The following is a 26,554-nucleotide window of genomic DNA, read 5'->3' on the forward strand; positions in this document are numbered from 1 at the left end:
TGTGTTCACCATGTACACTATTAATTTTTATCGCTGCAAACCTGGCAGATTCACCACACGAAAATAAAAAATGTAGCACAGCGCGTTTGTACTGATTATCTATATTCATCTTCTATGGATTCTAAAAATGCGTTCGATATTTACGAAAGTTGGTGATGAACTGAATAATATGTTAGTCAAACGATGACAAGTTTCAACAGGTTCTAAATTGTATTGTTTAAGTAAATGCGGGATAGTGAATTCCACGCGTACTCTTAATGCGCACGAACTTATGGACTGACCCGATATTTTGAATTTTCTGTTATCTTTTTAGTGTAGGATATTGTTTATGATGTTTATGACTGGAATAAAATAAAGAAATATTAAGAATCGTTATACCTTTTTTGAACTGCGCCTGCCAGCAATTTTCTGTTTGTCAGATGTGCCCAGACGTTGAATAAGGTTAAGAATCCCTGCTCTAATTGTTGTATAAACTGCATTTAAATGCACCTGAATGTTCTTAGAACATGATGAGAAAACAAATTATTAGGCACTGAATATATATCTATAGAAAAACAACAGCTATCGAATCATCTTTAATTATAAAGTGTTCTTCAATTAGAGTGAATAAAGAAAACACAAGAAATTCTCGTTAGCTTCCTCTTAACTACGGCACAGTGAATGGATGTTATTAGAACAGTTCAAAGTCGTATCATTCATTTCACGTAACAGACGTTTTGTTTCACTGTTTGATTTTGTCTAACATCATAAATCGCTAATTAGCGTCTGTAGATTTTGCTATTATAGATAAATTTAAGAAATACATGTTCTGAAGTAGGAAAGCATTGAACAAAGCCATCTACGGGATACGAAACCTGGATCTCTCGAATACGAGTCGAGTATGCTTCCAATTATACCACGAAGGCATGCGGAAAGGAGGGAGAAAATACTTTATAGTGTAACCACAAACAGACAATTTTAAATTATGGCACCTTTCTTACAATGTACCTTACTTCCATGTGTGTATGAAGCAAGCTGGGTAAAATTGGCAGCATCAGACCAGCAGCAATTTTAAAAGACACTGGTGTGCAGAAATTAAGGATGAGGTGGAGAAGCTGGCTCAAATGTGGACCAAGGAAACAGGATTGACCTAAAGACGAATCGAGAAATAAATTTGGGACCGGTAACGAAAGAACAGGCACATATATACCACATGACTTAAAGGGGGGAGTGTCAGAAGGAGTGTCGCATAGGGTGGTTTATGCTCAGCAATTCGCTGAATGCTATTGCTCGGTATAAAGCGATTTCAACGACGTCTGGTTACCACTACTGTGTGATCCGGCCAACAGGAAATACAACAGACATAATCTGTATGATTTTACCCGAGCATCCTTGATTGGGAACTTGAAAGAAGTCGAAGTGTGACAAAGGAGTTCGGAGCCGCTCATAGCATCGTTTCGCAAGGCTGGAGAATAATTTAAACGGCAAGAACAGCTATTCTAGCCGTTCTGTTGTCGTTTGCCAGTACCAATGGAGGTGGAAGACCAGCATATTATCCTGCTGGGGAGGAGGTATAAGCGGGAAACAAAGTAAGATAACGCAAGACACATGCAATAGACTTTTGAATGTCTTATATCGTGCTTTATTTTGGCTGAGAAGTTGCACGTACGTGGTATATATGCACGACCAGTACTTTTTGTGCCGTTAAGGCCTTCTTATCGGAGACAACGTCTCCAGTGGCTCCGTGAATGTAAGAACTAAAGACAAACGGATTAGGGTCGAGAGATGTTTCAGGATGAGAGCCAGTTTAGTCCCACGTGAGATGCTCGACGTATAAACATCTGGACAGGGAAATGAACATGGAATCATCCCTCCAAAATCATCGAAAAGAACTGTTTCGAAGGCTCTGGAGTTCTCGTTTAGGGGTTTGTATCTTACTAACTACATCTCGCAAAGAGGTTCCCTTCTTGGGTTTTACTATTGTATCGAGTTTCTGTTTGCTTATGTGTGTCAGTTTAGAGGTGTGGAATCAAATTTCCTCTTCATGGACGACAACGTTACAACTTATTGTACAGTAACTGTAGTGGTGCTCTTGGAGAGGGAAGATATTTAAAGCATTGCTTGACTTGCAAGGTCTAAATCCCATAGAACTGGTATGGGACCTTCTCGGGAGACGGCAACACGTGACTAATTATAAGCAGCCGAAATTAGAGCTACAAGAAGAATCGGAGACGATTTTTCAACAGCTCCTTGACAAACTTGTCCTCAGCATCGACAGACGATGTGATTCCTGTATCGCGTCAGGAGTGACTGAACCCCCTTTTCAAGACTGGATTTTCAAGCCTGGACTTCCCAAGACTGGATATTATGTCCAAGGCAATTGGTACGTGGGCATGTCTATGTTCTCATCAGCTGTTTTCAGAGCTACGTTTTCAAAATTTTGCCTTTTTATCCTCTTAATTACTTGCTTGGATGGTTTTGGTGACCTGCCCCTAATTTCCAAATTTTAGTTTTCTTAAGATATGATGCGGGACACTCCTATCCGAAGTTACATTCAAAAACCCGTCTGGTTCTTAAAAACAATATATTAGGCTTCTCGCAAAATGCCAGCCAAACTTCTAAAAAAATGATTCGTGAATGAAAACAGAAATGCCAATAGGCTTCCGAAATAAAAAAGAAAAGTTACACTATGACAAAGATGGATGGTTACGTAATTTTTAATTCATTTTCATCGAAGAAAAAACTTGAAGACTATTTTAACTCCCGTCTTTAACTCTTTCTTTTATTAGTTTAATTTTTAGTCATAAATAAAAATAGGTAAGTAATGAAACAAGAAAATATTTTTTATATTTGATGAAAGCATTCTAATAAAAAATAAAATTTCGATAAAGGCATTTTATATTTGATAAAGGAATTCTTTTCAGACATTTATAAATTAAAAAAAGACAGATTTCCATAATATTACGTTTCGTATTCATTTTATACATATATTGTTTTATTTTCCTAGTCTAGACATCCATGAATCGAGATTTAAATTCAAAATTTAAAATTGGGCAATCAATTCTGGTGAAGAAATTCCTATTTATCTATAGGTTAATGGATACTGGCATGTCTTTAGGGAATTACACATATCAGAAATATTGAACAAATAGGTAATTTAATTTGTATGATTGAATTAAATATAGGCTATAGAGTGAGTAAAATAAAGGACCATTCTTAATGCTGTGACAGGAAACCTTAAAAAGAGTAGTTTGGTTTTTTTTTTCCAAAACTAATATAGTTTATCCGATATATTTTCTTAAAATCAACGGAAAGAGTAATTGTTTGAAAATTTTGTAATTCTAAATATTCTTTATTATTGATATTTTTATTTCCCATCTTATTTTTTGGCATTGCAAAATTTAAAAACATGTTATACTATCTATTTAGCTTGCCTCGAATTTTCTTAAAACAAAAATCATTTCTTCAGAGCCTTTAAATCTGAAACTCGAGTAGGATTAGGTAGATTATGTTAGCTTTTATATTAACAGGACTTAAATATGACCATGAGATTTTCTTACATTTGTATGTATAAAATTATGTGGATTTGATCACTATTATATTTGCCTATTTAGAAGCTTTTCGTTTATTCTTTTAATTTTGTTCCCAGAGCTGTTTTTAGATTCTCCTACGAATGCTGATTACTGCTTTTCTTGGGCATTTGTTTCAGCCTCTTGATCTTCGATGATTCTAAATTATCGTCAAATATTTCTCCACCCAAAATGGATTAAAATTAATGTCTAAGTATTTAAGTACACTTTTAAAGAAAAATTGCTGTTTATTTTATTCCAAATGTAATATACAGTTTGGAATTAAGGGAATCAAGTTGCTGTAAATTATAACTGTGTTTCTTTTCTCTGCTTTCATGAGAAATCATTTAAGGAAAATAAATAAATTACAGTACTATCAATGAGAAAATTAAAAAATTATAGAAAAGATTCACTGACAGCTCTGCGAATTGTAATAGCACATTGTATAACAATGCGTGATAAACAAATAATATTTCAGCTAGAAAATTGCATTAAAGAGTTAAAAATAATACACTTGTTTCCTTAATCAGACAGAATATTTATCGTGACGGTTAAGTATTTTATATAAAGTGACAAGATATCAACTATTAGTTAAGAAAGATTCCTCTGGCCATAAATATTCATTGCACACATCAACAAAAATACGCATAAATAATTATGTGTATAAGACACATATGTGTGTGTGTGATAATTTTGTAGATGTTGGTTTTATAATCTGAAGACAGCAGTATTTTAGGATGTGTGAGAGAGAAAATACCAATTAATTTTAGTCAGGCCCGGATGGTTACAAATGTTATTGGCTATGGTTAAAATGCATTAAGAGGCGGATTGAATTTGGAGACCAAAAGTAGCTGCAGATTCACCACATACTTTTATTTCTTGACGAATAATTTCTTAGGACATATAATCTTGGTTTACACATCACTAATAGTGTGACCCGTAATTCTATATACAACTTATCACATTTCGAGATTAAAAAGGAGAATGCACGTTAGCACAGCGAAAGGGAGGCATCTCAGCAAAGCGTAATTACAGTGTTAATTGCTTCGCTTAAATTTTGGACTGCGAGTGAACAAGAGCATAACTACCTAGCAGGATTAAAAATGACAAAATGCGGATTAGTTTTCAGGTATGACGCATATATCGCAGGAAGGGGATGTAACCAGAATAAAATTAGGAATTAAAAGGACCATTGATAAATTAAAGTTAGTAAAAATTTTTCTTTCATATTTTATATCATATCATATCTAGACTCTGTATCTTGAAAAGCTCGTACCCGGCTTTTATTTTTACAACCATTGGTCATAGCCAATCACAAAAATGCTTTAAATGACGCAAATATTTATGCCTTGGCATTTTTAAATTAAGAAATATGAATTTTAGGCGATCTAACTTTCGCAAGCGTAAATGACCCATAGATTCCAAGAAGGGGACGTAGCCAAAGTAAAATCAGGAATTATAAATACTATTGTTAAATTAAAGTTAGTAATTTTATTTCATATTGTATATCTTATATATAATCTTTATGTCTTCGAAAATGAATACCCGGCTTTTTTTCTTTCACAATCATTGGTCGTAGACAGTCACATAAAAGTTTTAAATGACGCAAATATACGTGCTTTGGCACTTTTAAATGAAGAAATATTAATTTTACGCGTTCTACCTTTCGGTTTTCTGACTCAATGCTTATATTTAAAAAAAATTATAATCATTATAAAAAATAAAATATTTGATTCCCATTTGCCCCATCTGCTTATGGTCTTTATTTTAGAGCATGGATACGAAGCTTTATATACGAGTAAAATAAACTAAGACTCAGTGGTGCAACAGCCTTAGTGGGCCACGGCCTGCAGTGCCCCGAAAAATGCTTTATTGACCTTGGGCCCCGGAGTGCATCAGTATATGCCCTGGGCAAGTGAGAAGTAATCGCAAGACCCCGGTCTTTAGTCCCCAAGCGAACTTGGTACTCATTTTATCGACCCACTCAAATGAAGAAAGGTTTAGTCAACCTTGGCCATCCCGGAGATCGAACCCCGGACCAGTGGTGCAGCTGCGCGACGCGCTAGCCACTCATATACAATATATGATATGATTTTTAAATGACCTCGACATCTTATTACTATAAATTAACAATTTAAATCATAAATATAATTTTTACTTTAAAGATTCTTAATTTATTTCCTGTGTTTTATTAAAATATTTAAAATTAAAATGTCAGATATAAAATAAAAAATGCATTATTATCAGATCATGTTAAGCATGTCCAAAATGTCATGCAGAGGAATGTGAGGCAACTTGCGATGTTATTAAGGAATATAACAACCAATATTATGAATATTTTACTTAAAGTTTACATTTGAGAGGAAATAATTTCGCTAGTTTTCTTGCATGTTCTTATTCTTTAAATCTGAATCTTCTTGCAGACAGGCCGGAGTGCAGCATTAGGAAGGACTATGATGACCAGAGGAATATTGTTCTTATCTGTCGATCAGTTGCTTATCCGGCCGTCACAAACTTTTCCTGGTTCCGGGACAATGTATCGTTGAACGGAGACCGAGATATCGTACGACGAAGTGGAAGGCATGAGAGTACGTTGGTGTTAACTAATGAGGATCACAACGAAAATCTTGCCCGATACTCTTGTATAAGTACGAACTCTATGGGTCCATCAGATCCTTGCAAACTGCAGTTGACATCTTTGCCAGGTAAGTAAAGAACGTGCTCCTGTATTTCAGTATAATAATTTACAAAGTCTTAGAATTACTGTTGGAAAAAAGTGGATTAAAAGATTTAGTAGCTCTCACATTAGCGGCATGTTCTCTGAAATTTGTGAACAAATATTTCATACCTTTCAGTGCAATGTATACGCTCAAATGAGTAATCGTAATCGGTTGACCAGAATCACATAAATAAAATAAATAAGAAAAATCATAAATGCAATCAAGTGAATCAACCATTTATACGATAGAGAAATGACAACGATGTAGTAATTGTGTTAATCAGAAACCTACGTCTGGTAAATGTAACATTGTGGCGAAAACAAGAGACAAGAGATATGTTCTAATAATATCAATCATGCTGTAAAATTGGCCTCTCTTTAAGCAGAAACACAGATTCCGTCTATGGTGGGAGTTAAATTATTTGTTACACTTAAGTGAAATAATAGAAAAAATAGGCATACATTTTTATGCATTATAATTGTACCAGATATATCGCGTACAGAGTTTTAAAAATTTCAGAACAAAAGGTTATAGAGTAAGCCTAAATCTGGATATTTTTTGGACTGCTTGTTTTTGTTTTACATATGAGAACATGTTCAGCAACTTAATTTGTTATTAGTTCAGACAATATAAATCAAATACTTCACTGTGAGTTTCAGATGTGTCTTATTTCCAAATTTCTTGTTTTTTTTTAAATTTATTTAAAGCAAATGTATTGAGTAGAGGGAAGAAATTACGTTTATTTTGGCAACTATATCGGTGATAAGAGAGGTTTCCTACCAGCAATGGGAGATGCTTTTTTACACCAGAGATCACATATTGAGTTTTTGAAAACACTGAAATTTTCTAAACTGTCTATTGCTATCTGAGCATTTTATATTACGATCATTCTTTGGCGATTCCAGGAGTTTGATAAGGAAGAGGTGAAAGTTATTAAAATTATGTATTGTCGTCCCGTTTCCAAATTATCCTGGAATGAATGAAGGTGTTTCCTTAATATATTATCATAAATTTATGTATCGGGTTATGTCTTATGGAAAAAAATCTAACTTACATTTTAAAGACCTGACGGTGATCGGTAAAGAAAATAGTACCAGATACTTTCAATTATTAAACGTTACAACAACATACATTGATATTAAACATTAAACTAAACAAATTAGAATATCACAGAAAATTATAAGGCGATATACATACGACTGCTCTTTCAGCCTAACTTATTGAGCACTTCATTAATATTTATGTCTGTATTATAATATCTGTTCTTAATTTGTCAATTAAATGACTCTGTTGAGCGATAAGTTTCTTTTCCGTTGCTGCATTTCTCAAGTACGTCTTCAGACTTCTTAGGGACCTTAGCACCTTTCTGGAGTTGCTCTTGTCACTGGTATCGCTACAACTATTCTAAAAAGCTTGTGTGAGTTGGTAAACATCTCTTTCTCACATCCATTTAATATTTCGAAAACCAACTATTTAGAGTCTGAATATTCCTTCATTTGTCTTTTTCTTAATAAATATTCAGCATGGACTTGTTGATGAATGTTATTGAAGGCATCATTTTCAAGAAGTTCATCCTCATAACATTTGACCAAGATGTCGAAATCGTTATGTTCCCTGAGCCGGATACCAAACAGAAAAACGAAGATAGAATATCTTTATGAACTAATATCCTATTCTGAACTTCTGTAATCGTGGATTACAGCCGAAAACATCGCGGATAAAATAACGCAAGGCGAAAACGTCGTGGCACAACACATCGTGGGAGAAAAGAAAAAAAAAAATATTGTCGTCGAAAATAAAGCGGTTCAAGAACTTCGCAATTTTATAAAAGTCGTCGTCGAAAATAGCGCGGTAAAAAATAAAGTACCTACAAATCATCGCATGACGATAACATCTCAGACATTCGTTTTTCAGGCTTTAATAAATGTAAATGGATAATCGCATAAAGATTTGTGAGCGCAAGATGGAAAGAAGGATAATTTTTACTTTCATGTTTTTATTACCTAATAAATTTATAAAAACAAAACAAGAAATTAAAAAAAGAGAAATAATTTTCACTATAAGAGTATCAGATTAACAAAAGTGAAGAATAGCAATTTTCTTATAGATAAGGGTATGTAGTTACTTAACTTTCTTTTACATGAAACATTACCAGTAAAACTTTATAAAAAATAATTTAGTAATAATGACGTACTATATCAATTTAAAATTCTATTAAGTGCTATAAGTTGCACTAATATTATATGCTAAAGTTTACATTTTCAGCAAATATTTATTAGTTAATAAAAAATATAAAAGTAAAAGTTATCCTTCTTTCCATCTTTCTCTCGCAAAGGATTATGCGAGTATCTTTTCACAATTATTAAAACCTGAAAACTCATGTCTGCGATGTTCTCGTCATGCGACAAATACACACCGACAATATTTTATGGCAACAAATGGAAGAATGATACGCGGTTTATAGTCATTCAACACAAAGGAGGTTAGAATAGATGAGTAAGCATCACGTTACAAAAGTGAAATCACCATCATGGTCACCATACAACGTACGAATAAGACTTCGAAACATACCGTTAAATAAAATTACACTGATTTTGAGAGCAAATATCAACATCCACAGAATCAGAAAATTGTGTTTAGGCCTAATTTTCATAAAATACCGTTGAAGCTTTCACTGGCATTCCAGCTTTAACCGCGTATACAATTGTATTATATTTACCATTTACACATTTTCATGTACCTTGATTGGATTAAATTTGAAACAATTATTTGTAGTCCTTGTAATTTTTCTGTATACTAAGTAGAAAATTAATTATGTTAAGTATTAAAATTAAAATGGAAAACTTATAAAGTTCAGTCGTGTATAGCTAACACATAGACAACATCGATTAGAATGCAATCAAAACCAACCATAAGTTCGCCTGTGGCAGCGGCCATTATAAGGCGAGAAGTGTCATGAATTCATTGCACGGGACATCCGGAGAAGGCTTACTCCATTTATTCTAACCGCCTTGTTCATAAAAAAATGCCGTTTCAAGACTAATATCCCATTTGGAACTAGCGTCCCTTTTAGGGTGACAGAAAACTTCAGTAATTTAAAAATAATCTAATATTCTGATTTGGCTCTGAGAGAGGTTTCAGCCCCATAGCAAGCCTCCCTCCCCGAATTCTCCACTACGATTATACTGAAGAGTGTATTAGAAATTTTATGAGTCAGAATGATGTAGTAAAATTTGGTAATTTATCAGTAACTGAAATTCAATGTACACTTCGTTAAATAGCACATTAAATAATACATTTTAGCACTAACTCCGAACTTTTCCAAAATCATTCTCTTAGTTCCAGATATTGTGCATTTGCATAATGAGATAGTCATTTGGAAAGTAAATGTGCAAAATTCTTCCTTGTTTCGGTTTCTTGAAGCATTAAGTAAAATAAGTTATTAATCAGCAGAAAAAATCGATTTCCTTCCTTTGAGATTAATTCCACTAATTAAGAATTTCTCTGAAAGGAGAATTCATTAAATAAATGTTTTATTTCTTTATATTTGACATTCATCTGGGAATTACCATTACCTAAAAACAGTAAATTTGAAATGTAAATGTTAATGTCGGTCTTGTTGATTGAGATGCATCTTGTTTTCACATCTGGAAAGGAGAAATGGATACATATTACAATCATAGAAAATGTTGCAAAAGCACTTAAATTATAACCTCATTTACAACACATTAAAGAATGCAGACCTTCTATTATTGCTTCTGAGAATAACAACTTCTTGCATCATTTTTTCAGACTTTTTTACTTATTGACTTCTGAGGACAGAAATTTGTAAGTACGTTTGGGGAAAAGTAAAACTTTCTTAAAGAGAATTTCATTTTTGAATTATACTTACTTAATTTGTGAATACTTTTGCATGTTTCAAACCCAATTTATTATATTTTTTTTTCTTTTCTTTTTGTAAAATTAGCATATAAGAGTATAAATTTTGTAAATCAATATTTATGAGTTTAAGATTAGGGCACTGTTGAAAGAGAAAGTGATGAGCAGAAACTTTTAAAAACATGTAGTGTTATTTTACGATACATTTTTAATCTAAGTTTGAGTTTCCTTTATTAGAATTTCATAAATTATATTTTCTGATATTTACAAATGGCATTCTTTATAAATGAATAGTATAAACCTAATTATTTATTTGTCTAATTTTATCAATCGCAACTGATTTCTGTCATAATTTTTACAAAGTGTCCGTGAACTTTTAAAAGGCATTACAGAAAACGCATATATATCATTTTCAGACAAGACAGCAAAAATTCAGGAAAACAGAAAAAAGAAACTACTCATTTCCACTTAATAGCTATATTTGTGATGTATTATTCTTATGATGTACTAACATCAAAACACCTAGAGTTCCATAAAAGAGGGAATACGAGTATAATATTTTACTAAATAAAACTCCATTTCATTCCTTTCGTTTTAACATTTTGTAACATTAAAAAAAACATACGTTTTAACATTTTGTTTTCTTTCATTATCACAAAAATGTTGTGATGTTATGAAATAATCAAATATACTAAGTGTATTGTATTAACCTTTGCCATTTGTTCTTATAGCAGTGGTAATAAAGTTTTAAAAAATTCAAATTTCGTGGAGTAACAGAAAGTGCATGATAGAGAGAGCTAAAGGCCTCGATGTTTTTAATATTAATCCTAGACATGTATTTCCAGTTAGAAATATTTTCCCAAATAAGGAAGGGAGTATTATAAAAACTGTTTATGAGAGGTTCTCCAAATACAGATTCTAGCTTATGATATGATCTGAATAAAACAAAATTTTCATTGTACTTTATTAATTACAAAAGGTTCAAAATTCCCATTACTCCGTGTTCACAAAAGTTCTTACACGGCCTTTATTTTCGCAAACATTGGTCGCAGATACACACTTCCAATCACAAAAATGTTTAAAAGAACTCAAAGATTCGTGTTTTCTTATTTTTAAATTGTAAATTACTATATCTAAAATTAGTTTTGTGTAAAATATGAAATATAACTTTTTTACACCTTCCTCTATTCCTCAATATAAAAAATCTGATGTGTATACCACATGACTTCCTTGTACGGAATATCAAATTATACACATTTTTCTTACATTTCATTTAAACTTATTGGATTGAATTAAATCTACTTCGTCGATAGCGCATAAACCACAATAGAATAAATGCACTCTTTTAAAATCCACTATATTTGTTTACCATAGCGACACTCTAGCGCTAGGTTCACTTAACAGCATTACATTTCTGTCATATTATAACCTTTACCTTTAGCTTCCACTCGCATTTGGTACCACCTACTGTGAGTTATCACCAATAGATCAAGTATGCCTTAGGCCTTTCACGTTTATATCAAACAGAAGATGTATTATTGGTACACCTAATCACCCAGAGGCGTAGAATGCATTCAAAAACTCTTGAAAAAAGGTTCGGAGTAACCTAGTCCTAGGGAAGCAAAGGTTTCCATAGATCTTTAAGTTGTAAAGCAATCTTTTCCAAAAACTCGCATCAGTCTCTGCTAGATATTAATTCGCAGTTATTTAAGGAGAAGCATTCTAAATTGAGAGCACTTTGCCACAAGATAGGAAAACAGTTTAAGTCTGCGTTCAATTAATCAGTAATGTCCTTAACATGCACCGAAACATCAAAGTTCAATCAAACTTTGGTCAAAAACACAAAGTTTATAAAAATTAGTATAATTTGCATTTACACACAATCGTCTTTGGTCAAAAACACAAAATTCATAAAATTTTGTAGAATTTCCAATCACTTAAAAGTCACATCACATGAAGACACGTTAAAATTTATTCGCAGATACGCCCACGTGGGCGTGTCAACGAAAAACGCAGCACAATTTCCACTTCAAATCTTGGAATTAAACATACAGTCATGAATACAGAATACTTGATTAAATACGAAGAAAAATGAACTATTTACATATTTACAGTTACCAAGATGCGTTATGGTGTATTGTACGGGGTCTTTTTACCACGATTTCAATTGTAGGATCGTAGTCACACAAACTTCGGAGAAAGGCGTATCCTGAGTCACTTAAACTTTCGAAGAAATTATCAGAAGGGATTAATATCTGTTCGTGCATGGCTTTTACCTTAAGGTCGTGTTGAATATCCGCATTTCTCACATACCAGGGAGCTTTCGCTATGGAAAGTAGAATTTTATTCTGGAGAATATCGAGTTTAGCACGCTCTGTTTTATTGGTGGTTGCCCAAGATGGCATGGCATAAAGCATGATAGGACTTATTAAGGTGATACAGAGAGTTCTTTTGATTTTGAGTGATAATTTAGAGTTCTTGCCTATTAGGCTTGTAAACTGCACGAAAAGCCGTATTTGCTTTATCTGCCACTGCTTTCACATGATAGGCGAATGTGAGCCGGTTATCAATAATGACTCCTAAATATTTGTCAGAGCTTTCACTCGGAACAACTTCATTCTTAATTTTGATCTCATTATTGATCATTACACTTTTCTGTATCGTCTAAAAAGAACAACACAACATTTGCTTGAGTTTAAATTTATCTTCCAATCCTCACACCATTTATTAACGATGTTAGTTTTTAACTGCAATTTGTCCATGGCGAGTAATGGGCTAAGTTAATCCGGGAGGACGACCGTATCGTCTGCATATTTCAAAATTTTACAGTCAAGAAGTCTTGGCAAGTCGTTAATATAGATGTTGAAAAGACAGGGGGCGAGAACCGCTCCTTGTGGAACTCCACTATAAATTATTTTCTTGCAAGAAATAGCGTCTCCACACTTGACTTGAAAAGTCCTGCGTTTAAGATATGAAATAAGGAGCTGGATGAGTGACTGGAAGCACAACGTTACTAAGTTTGTGGATTAGTCCTGCGTGCCACACTCGATCGAAAGCTTTTTCAAAATCGAGGAAGCACGCAGCGACTGCTTTCTTTTTCTGAAAACTATTTGCAACATAGTCAACAAAGTTCAGAACTTGATGAGTGATTGAATGTCCACTTCTAAAGCCGAATTATGAGCTATCGATGAATTTGTCAGTCTAATTTTGAGAATTCTTTCAAATATTTTCCCAAAGCAGGCTAATAGGACGGTAGCTCGTGACAAATTTAGGATCTTTTCCCGGTTTGGGGATGGTGATAATTATAGTATGTTTCCATTGTTGCGGAAAATATCTCGGCTTTATGCAAGCATTAAAATTTTTTGTGAGCAAAATAATGCATTTTCTAGGAAGAGCTTTGAGAGCATCGTTACAAATTTCATCAAAGCCTTTTGCTTTTCGGACTTTAAGTTGTTTAATAATTTGCCTTAATTCTCTGGGAGAGGTGAGTTCAATAAAATTAGAGGGGGTGCTGCCTTTCAGAGATTGAATCGAGTACTGAATTTCTTCTTCAAGCTCAGTGTTTTCTTCAGGGTGAGGCTTGAAATCTTTTCCTAGCTCTTCAGCCATTAAGTTTGCAATCTCCAGCTTCTGAGTGGTGCGTGACAAGCATGTGATTAATACGAGAGACGGAATTGGTCCTGCTTTAAGGTCTTTAAGGTGGGTCTCGTTAATTAGTATTATGTCAATCTGATTTTTATCTAAAAATTCTCCGATTTCGGGGAGTTGATTTTTAATGCCTCTAGCATTGAAATAGTAAACTTTCAAAAAGCCGGCGTTGGCTGCCATCACAGTATTAATATTTTGATTTGAAGTAAAATTCATAATCAAGAGTAGTAAAGTATTCGAAGGCTTTCATGCCAACTTCAAGTTTTGCTAATATATTTTTAGCATTATTAAACTAATTGAATAATTCTTTCGCTTTTTTTCCACCTGTGTTTTGAACCAATCGAAAAAGGTGGGCGGGTCTTCAGTAGGTTTTACCCAAACCGAAGGCTAAACTTTAGGGTTATCACTAGGAAGTGCAGGAAATTTATAATCCTTTAGTTCAAATTTTCTTGGTTTAGCTGCTTTTAGTTTCTTATGATTTTCTATGCTTTTTTAAATGTTTTCAGGAGGCTGCGAACAACCTTTATACGATGAGACGTGGGGACCTCCGCAAAGGGCGCAGATAGCTGGTTTTTGCTCTCTAGTTATCTTACAAGTATGAGTTTCATGATATTCGGCCCATTTCAGACAGCGCACTTTGTAATGACGCAGGGGTGGTGTGTGTCCATAGCGCTGACACATATGGTACTGCACGGGCCCTGGTCGCGATTTATACGTTTCTATGCGAACATCTAGTCCTCTTAGGGTCTTGATTTGATAAAACATTTTATCTTCTACATTGCTCTTACATTCAGCTACAAAGAGCGGGAGAGGGGTCACGCTAACATCTTTAAAGCTTTTAAGCTGCCTAATGTTTTCAATAGGAATTCCTTGATCCTTGATTTCTTTTATAAGTAATTCAGTATTAGTATTTCGTGGGTGTTTTCTTATCCCCCTATCCTTTAACATTTTAGTGACTACTCTGTAGTCTTCGGAGTCAAAAACTTTAATCTTGAGAGTGTCTCCAGTTAGGTTAACTTTCATGCCTAAAGCCTCTATCTCTTCTTTAAGTTTGTCCCAGTTGGAGTTAAAATCATCAAGTACAATTGGGGATATATGCCCTGCAGTTTTTTTTTTTTTTTGGGGGATTCGACAAAATCATTTGCGCTTTCACTATCTTGCTCCATTTGATCATCAGGATTAAGCGTTTCGTATTTATTTTTTTCGGCCAGGGCCTCATATTCAGAGTTCGATCTAGTACGCCTATGCGCGAGTCTCAGGGTAGTAAAACCATGAGCGTCTGTGACGACGTTTTGCTTTTGTTTTTCAATACTAGGGGTTCTAGTAACTGTACTTTTTGGTTTCGTTGAGCTTACGCTTAACTTTCCCATTTTTTCTTTCGCTAGTTGTGCATTCATTTTTAGTAATACATTTTCAAGAAATTTAACCCAATCATTAGTTTTATTATCCTTTTGAGGTTGTGACATCAAGTTAGAGTGCTCATTTTCAAGTATTTGCTTAAAAGCGATAACTTGATCATCATTACCACTGCTACTTAACCGACTAAAAGTGCTTTCAATAAATGCATTATCAATAACAGGTGGAGCGTTCTCCATAACTCCTTTGAAAACAGTAGCCTAGCTCTAACTCAAGTTAGGTGCCAACATCCCGAATATCAAAGAAAAACTTACCATTCAAAAGAATCCAAACCGCCAGGCCTCCTTTCAGTATTAGTAAGTCACAAACAGCAAGTCTAATAATCCAAAAAGCGATCGTGAATGACAATGCCCAAATTATAAAAATTAGAAGATTATTATGACCAACGTAAAGTATTATTATAACTCAGAATTCGAACGGCTTATTATTATAACGCAGAATTGTTCATATTATGATATTATAGCAGCATATTATAACTCAGAATGTCCATATTATCTGCATATTATAACTCAGAATGTCCATATTATCTGCATATTATAACTCAGAATGATCATTTTATAACACAGAATGTCATTTTATAACTCAGAATGCACAAAATTCATATCATTTGAAGAATTATCTAATCGTTGCCACATGTTCTATTCGAATACATTTTATATATGTTCTATCATAAATCTAGAACGATGTATAAAAGAAATTAAGCATACAAAACAAAAAGGAACAGTTTTTCACAGACGATTTAGTATTTCTTATTCAATAAATTTAGTTCTCACTTCGCGGCAAGGCAAAAATACATAAAAACTCAAAATACCTATGTTACAAATTACGAAGTAAATCTTAAACACTTATTTCCTCAAAAAAATTCCAGAAAGCATTAAGCATGATTTAATTCGGAATAATAAATGAAGGCGTTCGCTTTGTTGTTGCGAAGCTTAGTCTCTCTAGATTGGCAACAAATCTACTATTCTGCTGCTTCAAATGTAAACAAATATGACAGCCATGTTATTTAAAAATTAGGCTTAACCGCACTTAAACAGCTTTTGAATTGTTGATTAATTGTACAAATATTCCTTGCAGATTTACTAAAGGCATTATAGGCATAAAAATCTTAACCGGAAGATAAAAACAACATAATTCAATCATTCTTAAAGCACAAAATGCACAATTTACAAGCATATAAGACCAAAGAAAGTGAGATCACTGAGCCGAGTAACAGAGTGGATATATATAAAAAAATATTTATATACGTTTGGCGTGGCCGATTGCAACGAAAATATGAGGTGCAGATCTACATGTTATAGCAGTCCTATGTACAAAATCTCAACGTTCTGAGGCTACTCGTGTTTGAGTTATGCGAGATACGTACGTACAGACGCCACGAAAAATTCTCTTCAGAATTCATTTTAAAGCAGTTTCATAACTTTTTAGATTAAAAGAGTTTTTTATTCTGTCCTTACGTACAGATGTCACGCAAAAACATCGTTAAATTGCATTAAATAGCGGTCAAAATGGATATTTCGTTGAAATATTCTGCCTGAAACTTTACGCGATTACAATACTTCCTTTTTACTTCGTACAAGAAAGTAAAAATGAAATATTATTTTGATATAAAAAATTCAGTACAAAATGTTTGGCTGGTGTACAACAAAATTTGACCGAGATATTCAAATTGAAATTTAGCAGTTTTTGAGATTATTTTGAATTTGCTTTGAGTATTCGGTTAATAAATTAATCTAATTCGAGGTTGACTTTTTCACCTTTAAATGTCATTCAGTAATAGTCTTTTGTGATTTAGTAGTGTTATTAGGTATAATTTTGTTATGTATGGTATGACGGAAACATTTTCACACAAGCAATTTATAAGTTTTCAAAATCTAAAATTGCGTTATTAATACTTTATAATAAAAAACTGGTAATCGTAAAAAAACTCGTTAAGGTAAAAATATTTTTCATTTTTAATGAATGGAAATAATATTACGAAGTACGAAATTACGTGAGAATATATAAGCCTGCCAATGTCCTAGGCCATGAGTTCGATAAGTTCTCTTTTTTGAAATGTATATATATATATATATATATTTAATGTTGTAGGAATAGATAAAATGGATGTGGATCCTTAATAAGCAACAAACTTTACGGTTTAGACAAATTAAATTTTCATTTTTATTTAAATTGACATTTGTGCACAGAAAATTGTTCTTATTTGCGGAATATTTACATTTCTGATACTGTTGCGATAGGAAGAAAGTAGCGCAGCAGCGTCTTAGTTGCAACAGAAGCAAAATGTGTAGCTATCCAATATGGGAATCTCTTATAAAGAGAAAGGTTTCAGTTCAGGAAATGTTAAGTTCCGAATTACCTACGTCACACTTATATGAATGTCATATAATATGGAATGAGCTAGAAATGACGCAATCCAGAAAAAGATATTACTATTTTTTGAATAGAGATGTGAAATACCCAATTAAAATGAGGAATTAAGGGGCTATTGCTAATTTAAATTATCATTTTTATATACATATTTTTGGCCAATAATTTTCTAAAACATTCTCATAGAAGGTCTTGTCACATAATCCCTGAAAATCAGAACCCTTCTTCTAAACAATACTTAATTTTTAATAATGTTCAAACGCAAACATTATGCACTTGAATCTGTGCACAGCCCTTGAATATGGCTGCCGAATTTTATATCTAATATCTCGGTCAAATTTTGTCGTACGGGAGACTACATTTCGCATTTTAATTTTTATAAACGAGTACAAAACCTTTTTTCTTCTTCTTACTATTCCTTCTGGTCTGAATTCAGTTCAGATCCATATGTTCATTCATCTTCATAGCTTCCAGCACGAAATTAGATCCCTTCAGCAGATCTTCACGCACGAAGCCAACACAACTAAATAGATGCTGTGCAGTAGCTTCATGGTTTTTACATTTCGCGCAAGTTGGAAAAGTTTTAGTATCACAGGATAACCTGAGGGTCCTTAAATGTCTTGAAATCACCGAGGCAGAATAGTTTGGTGCTTCTTGTCACCGTTGAAACCAATAGCAGTACCAGGTTCAGTACTACCATAGCTGTGACGGTAGCTTTCTCCAAGAATTGTTAATTAAAGTCTTTCTTCTCGAGTATAGTTCAAAATAGGTCAAAGGTTCAGCATAAACCTGAGGCATGGAAGTACCTTTTTTTGATAGTTACAAAATTTTTAACATAATAATACGAACCGGAGGAACATGTAAAATGTTAGATTTTATAATTTTCCAAAATTTATATCTTTAACTTGAAAAACGTTCAAACATGAATCTTTGCGTCATTCTAAACGATTTGATAAGTGCAAGTATATGTCTACGATCGACCTTTGTGAAAGTAAAAACTGGATAAGGATATTTGTGGGCACAGTGTGAGTATGTTTAAATATATATATTGTTTATATTCTTTTAATTATCCTTTGCGTAATATTTCAAATAATGTTGTTATAATACATCTTAAAAATGGTTCAAAAGCACTATGAAATCATATTCGAATTGTTGTATTTTATACATATTTTATTCAAATATATATATAAGTGTGTGTGGGTGTAATAATTTGAAAATCGTTGAAATCATGATATTGATTCCTAAAGAAGCATTTACAGTTAAGGCCAACTTAAACAGTTCCTTTTTATTTCGTTTTAGCTACGCATTTTAATAAATCGATATAGATAAATTAGCGCAATATACGCCTCTTCTTTAAAGAACCACATCAGTAGCTTTTATAATTTTGAAATACGTTTGAAGCTGCAGTAGTTAGCGGGTCCATCTAGAAAAATAATCAGGAAGTGCGAAAATGTGTACGTTCAGAATAAAAGCCTGGGTTAGAAGACAAAAAAGTTATACTCTCTAAATCAGTTTCAGTTTGCTTCAGCGTGAAATTCGGGTCTAGGACTTTTCGTCGTCGCCATTTCACCTTGGCCATTTCCCCGGCGGGATGTTTCGCCGTCGGGACGTTTCGCTGTCAAGGCGTATTTTTTCTTTACATGACTGTATTTTATCTTGTCCTAATATACTCGTATTAAATTTATTTAGTTTAATAATTCTGTTTACCTTTTGTATAATTAATAAAGGGTTGCTTTTAATATATGTAGTTATTTACAAATATGAGATATAAAGAAATTACACATAGTTAGTTGGAAAATTATGTCAGTATTAAAGAGATCTGGGGCTAAACTTCTGACATAACAGACGTTATATTATCGATTTTAAAATTATGCGGGTACAATATTTACATGATTCGTATAACTTTCATGAAATTTAAACGGCTAGTTCAGAGAAATCACTCATACAAGCAGGAAAATCTCATTTTTATGAAATCTGAATTGTAAACGGAATTTCTTTGGAATCTTGTCAGCACCTTTACTCTCTTAAAATTAATATGCCATGTGTAATGGTGTATTTGTATGAAACTGTACACAAAAACATTTTATATAAGATGTTTATTAAAGAAAAATAAATGATTAATCTAAACAGACTTATAAATTTAAATCAACTCAATATAATGCGACAAGATATAATACAGTCGTGTAAAGGAAATTATGTCTTGACGGAGAAACGTCTCGACGGTGAAACGCTCTGACGGCTAAACAGCCCGACGGCGAAACGACCATGTCGAAACGGCCATGGCGAAATAGCGATGGCGAATAGTCCCATTCCCTGAAATTCTAGTATTTAAGCTTCTAAAATTATATTGCTTGAAGCCTTATGTAAGTTATCTGTGTCATGAGTTTTATGTAAGAAACATATGATTGCTATTAATTTTGAATTTCCTCACTTTAGAGAGGCGTATTATAAGGAATTACTATTTTTGGCACAGAAAGGGGAAATACTCAAATGAAAACAGTGTTAAAGGATTGTTGGAAATTAAAATTAGTATTTTATTTTTTCAGGTTTTATATTTTGCACATATTTATATATATGCAATAATTTCATAGGCGCGAACTTAAGTTTAATAAGTGGTAGTCAGTTAAATGAACTAATTAATGGCCGAAAGAAAAGTTTTTATTTCAAAGTTGCTTTGCAGATGTGACTGGAAAGTATGAAATTTTATTTCGATACAGACAAGGGAAAAAACTTCGTCCAAAAGTTCTGCAGAATGTATTGAAAGCATGCATTCGTAAACATAAAATTATATTTTAAAGCTTAACTTCAGATTTAAGAAGTATTAAGCATCGTATTAAAGATAAATTTATATAGGATGTGTATTTATATATATATGCGTGTGTGCAAAATTGAGAGAATTTGCATATTATATCTCTTTTTACGAAAAGTGTTCAATCAAAATATTAATTAGGCCGCCAAATCATGCGAATATTCAAAGTCGAATACGTAAGCGTACACTTGCGTGTCTGTGGAGCTGTGATTGTGGAGGGGATGCAGATGCACGACAGTTTTGTCAGTGGTTTGTTTGCTCCTACTGCTTCACGTCATTCGCCGTTTTTCCTCGCATGAGTAGAGTTAATTTTATGAGGTATCAGGATATTACGTAGCTACGAATGTATGTGTCGTATATCCATCGTGAGGTGGCTTCTAGATATATTTATCATGAACGTGACGCGGGCATTTTCATGAAGCGCACGTATAAATACGACACGCACTTTATTATATTGCGAACAAAAGAAAAATTACATAAAGTTAGTAACATAGTATTCCGCTGTCGTACAGCGTGTAACTTATATTATTGTGACATTCTCTTTTTGCTCTATAAATCTCGACTAATAATGCCGCGCGGTTTTGCCTCTCTCTGACGTGACACTATCAGAGAGAGGCAAAAACGCGCGCCATTCAACTAAAGTGCGCATGCATGTTGTTCATCCATCATACCATCACAGTACGAATGACGGAATGAGATGGAGAATTGTCGGTAGATTGGAGGCAGACCAATCACAAGCGCAAGTGGCTACGCAACTCCATGTAACGCACAGTACCATCTCTAATTTGGAAAAATAAAAATAGTTTGAGAACATTGGATCCGGACTGATAATACCTAGAGAAGTTGACCAAGATCTACAACAACGTGCTGAAAGTTATTTAGCACTTTCAACTCGCGGCACAGGACGGCTACAGTTTTACTCTCATACGTGTGTTGTATTTTGCGACTGGAGCCCTAGTTTCTTGGTCTACAGCTGCCCAAGACTCGACACCTTAAAATAAGTTGATATAGGTTGTACGGCTCAAGCTTGAGGTAGGTTGTATCAAAGAAGACTGCTCACTGCACCACACAAATTAGCGCGTTAGGGCATGCAGCCAATAAAGTGTCTTGGACCAGACCTTCTGTAGAGCACCCTGCATTTTACAAATGTGTCTATATTCAACCTGAACACTGATTCTCGGCGTACCTGTTTCCGGAAAGGGCCTGGAGCACAATACTATCTCTCCTTCATCAAGGAAAAGGATCATAACTGTGCTTCAAAATGGCAGAATATTTATTCTTTTGTCTTTAAAAGATAATTTTGATAACTGTGACAAATTAGTAGATAAGTTCTTTAGTTAATGTTCTCGTGTAGATTGCAAATCGAAGACTGAATGAAATTGTCTTAAGAGCCCTTAAGCCTGTGAAGGAACCATTCATTAATAGGCTTAATCAGCTGCAGAGGGCATGTGATCATGTAAAACAAAAGGTAAATCAATGGCATATGTTACCGTGAGTGTTGAAAGGACATTTTAAATTGACATCCAATGAAGTGATTCTATTTCTATGACGTTTCATAATGAAAAATTCAAATGATATCTTACTACAGCAATTGTAAAGCAGTTATGATGTGGGTTTGAGCTGTGTCTCAGCACAAATGTACCTACATTACAGCTTAAAAGGAACAATGAATACCACACACGGTTTTATTATGCTTGAGAGATAAATGCTTCCTCCAGCTATTAAATGTGTCAAAGCAATATTGCTGTCTTTCAAGAGGATAAAGCACCAAGGCCATCAAACACAACAACTGGCGGGTGGTACGTTTCTAATCCAATTAAAAAGCTGCGATGGCTAAAGAAAACATCAGATCTCAATTTAGTTAAAATTTTTTTGATGACACTGAAATAGAATATCAGTTTGAAAAATCTGATGTGTACACCATATGACTTCCTTATACGAAATATTAGAAATATTAAATTTCTAATATTAATTAATTAAATTAATATTAAATTTAGTATTAAGTTAATTAATAAATCTAATATTAATTTCTAATATTAATATAATTTAACATCTTTTTCCTGCATTTCGGTTAAACATATTTCCTCGAATTTCATTAGAGATATATTTCTCATTCAATTAGTTCAGTTCTCATTTCGTGAGAAGGCAAAAATACATGAGACCTCAAAATACCTTAATTAAAAACTGAAAAATATAAAACATACATATAGTTAAAATAATTTAAAGTTATCATATAGTTATTATACATATTATACATATAGTTATTATACATATAGTTAAAATAATTTAATAACTTTTTACATATAGTTATATTATTATATAACTATATGTATAGTTATATTATTATATAACTATACATATAGTTATATCATATTATACATATAGTTAAAATAATTTAATAACTTTTTACAATTATAATTAGAGTTCATACGCAAAAAGAAGCAATTCGGCCAGCGGATAAGAAGGCAGATTTTTCGGTGCAAAAAACTGAAAGTTTACTTTTGGTCTCATTCGGAAAAAAGACATAATGAAAAATTCTGCAAAAAAGCGTAGAAAATGACTTCATTTGTTATGGGCGCTATGCTGCGTTAATATATGGGATAGTTTAATAACTTAAATGATAATTCCAAAACTTTAAATGATTTAATTCGCAATAATAAAAGAAGACGTTATCTTTGTTGATGCAAAGCTTGTACATTGGCAACGAACCCACTATTCTGCTAAGTTTCAAATGTAAACAAATATGGCTGCTATCGTAAAAAAGTTAGGCTTAGCCACATTTAAAAAAAACTTTTAAATTGTTGATAATTCTACAACTATTGCTTGGAAGTTAACTAAAGGCATAAAAATCTTAACCAGAAAATAAAAACAACATAATTCAATCATTTTTAAAGCAAGAAATGCACAGTTTGTCAGCATATCAGAATAAAAATCTGTGCTCAATGAGCCGAGCAACAGAGTGGGTATATATATATATATGTGATGTACCATCTTTTGTCAGGAATAAATAGATTGTTGAAGAATCATCAATGTAGTCGTAGCTTAAATTATCAGACGATAGTTTAAAAAAAAACAGTTATTATATTTCAGGAGAAAATAGCAATTACAAAAATCTGATCTCCAGAGTAAATAAAAAAGAACTACTAATAAGATTTTGTATGAAGTTTACTGCATCGTGACATTTAAGAAAAAGCCCCGATATACCAAGTACCAAGTACCGCTGGATGCGCCGCTGATTAACTTGCAGAAAGCCCGATATTCCTTTTGCGAGTCTTTTTATAGCCTTTGGAAAGGCGGAGCTTCCAAGAAATGACGTCAGTCTCGTCAGCCAATCCAGTTCGCTTTAAATATCTCGAGAACATTCTATAACTGTACGTGTAGAAAAGACGGGAAAAAACAACTTGACAACGGGGCTGTGGATTTAATTCCACGTACTTTCAAATAAGAGAACGTCACCATTAAAAATGAAAAGAACATACAGTTAGAATTTAAGTGTATTCTTGACTATGGAATTTTATTATTATATATATATATATGTATGTATATATATATACATACATATATATATATATATATACTTTTGGTGCAGCCGAATGCCACCAAAAAAGGAGGTGCACAATTAGAGAGATGATGTTTAGATATGCAAAATACACGCTTTCCTGAATTATTAAAACAAAAATATGATATGCTTTATATTTAATATATTAAAGCACATTGAAATATTCTATTAACATAATTCTTGTTTTGCTTGCGTCACTTAGAAAGTTCATTTTATATTTAAAGAACCTTTACTACGTCGAAATAGCTTTTTTAAAATTATTATTTTAATTGCTTGTCTAGAATAAATATTTGAAGAAATAAAACATTTTGACCCCTCATAAAAGGCTGCGTATAAAAAGAAAGCATTAGGCAAAGTTTTTTTTAATGTATAAATTTGCTTACCTTTCTTTATTGTATGTCATATCCTTTAATGATATATTTATTTTAATAATAAACGGATGTAACTAACAACAGCTGTTTTAGGTATCTGCAGAATAGTTTAATTATTATAAGTGATGAACATAAAAATTTGGATCATCTAAGATAATTAATTATCTTTATTTAATGCACTGCCTATATTTCACTGTCATAGCAGACTTAAATGTTGGAATACATTTTTCATAAGATGCCAGCTGGGACTCAACAATAAAATGCTTTAGTAAAAAGCTTCGACATATAAAAAACTACTTTCACATTATAGTTTTAGATTTCTGTCAGTTAATGTATAATTTAGCATGAACGACTGTAACTGTAGATGATTAAGAGTACTATATAAAAAAAAAACATGACTATGTATAATGATGGAAAAAGAGCTATATTTTATTTTTTGACTTTAAAAGTATCGACTTCAGAGATCATGATAAAAAATATATAACATATTCTGACTTTCTTAAGAAACTGGACACGTAGACTATTAGTATTTTCTACTGGTATATTGCGAAACTAAGAAAGAGGAGTTTAAATTTCCTACATATAATCTACATATTTCTTCGCCATACCATCTGACATCCAATTTTGCTTTTAGGGTGCCTCTTGAGAGTAAGCAATTCAATTTTCCGTGTATTCATAAAATAAGAATAAATATTCTATAAACGTATTATGCAGACGTTTCAGACATTTGAAAAGTATTCGTATAAAATTTAAGTAAGTTCCTTTTTTGTTTTATTCATTTTGCCAGAGAATAAACTAAACATTCTTTTGACACAGAATGTCTGAATACGAAGCTAAATGACTTTTTTAAATCTGAAGGTACATAAATCCATTATTTTAATGCACTTTTTCTTAAAACGTTATTATTATTATCTGAAAAATGCATGATAGAATAATGTAAGAGTAATTTCCCTTTATATAAAGAAATAAATATATAGTATATTGAGAATAAATTTGTCATTTCCTTGAAAGCGCAAACGCAATTCTCTTATCTATTGTATTTTAAGTAAAAGAAACAATAATTCAAACTAACAACTGGTTTCATACAAACACGCGGAAAGAATAATGCAAATTCTTATTATAGAAATTTTTATAAACGTAAAGAATAATGTGAATTCTTATAAGAAAGAGAATAAAACAGAATTAATTAGTCAACTACACACAAATTAATTGTTCGATTCTTCTGAAGAATACAAATTTTGTAGGAACACATACCCTGAAGTAATCTATGTTCAGTTATTTTTAATAGCACTAGATATATGTGAAATATTTAAATACTTAGTTCATTACTTAAAGTTCAAAGAAATTGTCAATTAAAAAACAAAGATTCAGCTAAAAATGAAAAATTATACTGGCTTTCTTTATATCTTCTGTAAATAGTATACCAGTGAAACAACAAAACACAAGTCAGTTCTTATAACGTTTAAATGAATCGGAGATTTTTCACCACTTTCTAAATGAATAAAATGCTGTTATCAGTCTTTTCGAACCCTTTCATAAGATTCGCCAATCCACCAGCACGTAACAATTTTGGTTGATAAATTTGTTATTCATGAAATCCCTTGGAGATCGCCTTCATTAATCAACAAGCACTTTTTTAATCTCATTTACACTGTTTTTGTATAATTACAAATGATATTAAATGTGAAACTAATTTAAAAACGAAAAGGTGAGTGAAAATGCCTGAGAATTATTTTTTATTCTTAGTCCAAAGGGGCTTTGTCCCTGAGAGACCATTGTTTTCGTTTTGCGATTTTGCTTCCAATCACTCTGAATGTCCATGTTTCTTTTCAAACTGTTGCCACCAAATATTATCGCACTGTATTATATTTGAAGAAATTAAATAAAGAAGAATTTGCATAAACGTATGTATGTTTCTCGCATTGTGACAAAACAACGGTACCTAGAGTCATCCAATTTTGAATGACGTAATCCTACTGCGAATATGGGCATCTGGAAGCCCAAATTTGAAATTTGGAATTTGTTTTATTATCGATTTCATGTTTTGTAAGACTTTAACGAATATTTGATTAACAATCTCAAGGATTAATTCAGAAGGATCTCAAAGATTAGTTTGTTCGGCGTGTTATTGTATCTTAATTTCAAGTATTTCAAAGCGAGCAATGGTACCGTTGTACAGAAAAAAAAACATTTTTATCTCCAGCGCGTGAGACTGTGCGCGTGATCTTGCTGGT

The 26,554-nt window shown here is 32.6% G+C and overlaps 1 protein-coding gene across 1 annotated transcript in view; it reads left to right on the plus strand.

The window, feature by feature from the left end:
• Positions 1-26,554, plus strand: part of LOC118180848 (hemicentin-2-like) — a 954,557-nt gene that overhangs the window by 749,087 nt on the left and 178,916 nt on the right. The window contains exon 10 of the mRNA XM_085817090.1: positions 5,972-6,253. Within this exon, the coding sequence (XP_085673216.1) occupies positions 5,972-6,253 (282 nt within the window). The remainder of the gene's footprint in view (positions 1-5,971; positions 6,254-26,554) is intronic.

Source organism: Stegodyphus dumicola, chromosome 5 (genome assembly GCF_044657685.1).
Source record: "Stegodyphus dumicola isolate Sdum_Otavi_A_Nest chromosome 5, ASM4465768v1".
In the NCBI taxonomy this organism is placed as follows: Eukaryota; Metazoa; Arthropoda; class Arachnida; order Araneae; family Eresidae; genus Stegodyphus; species Stegodyphus dumicola.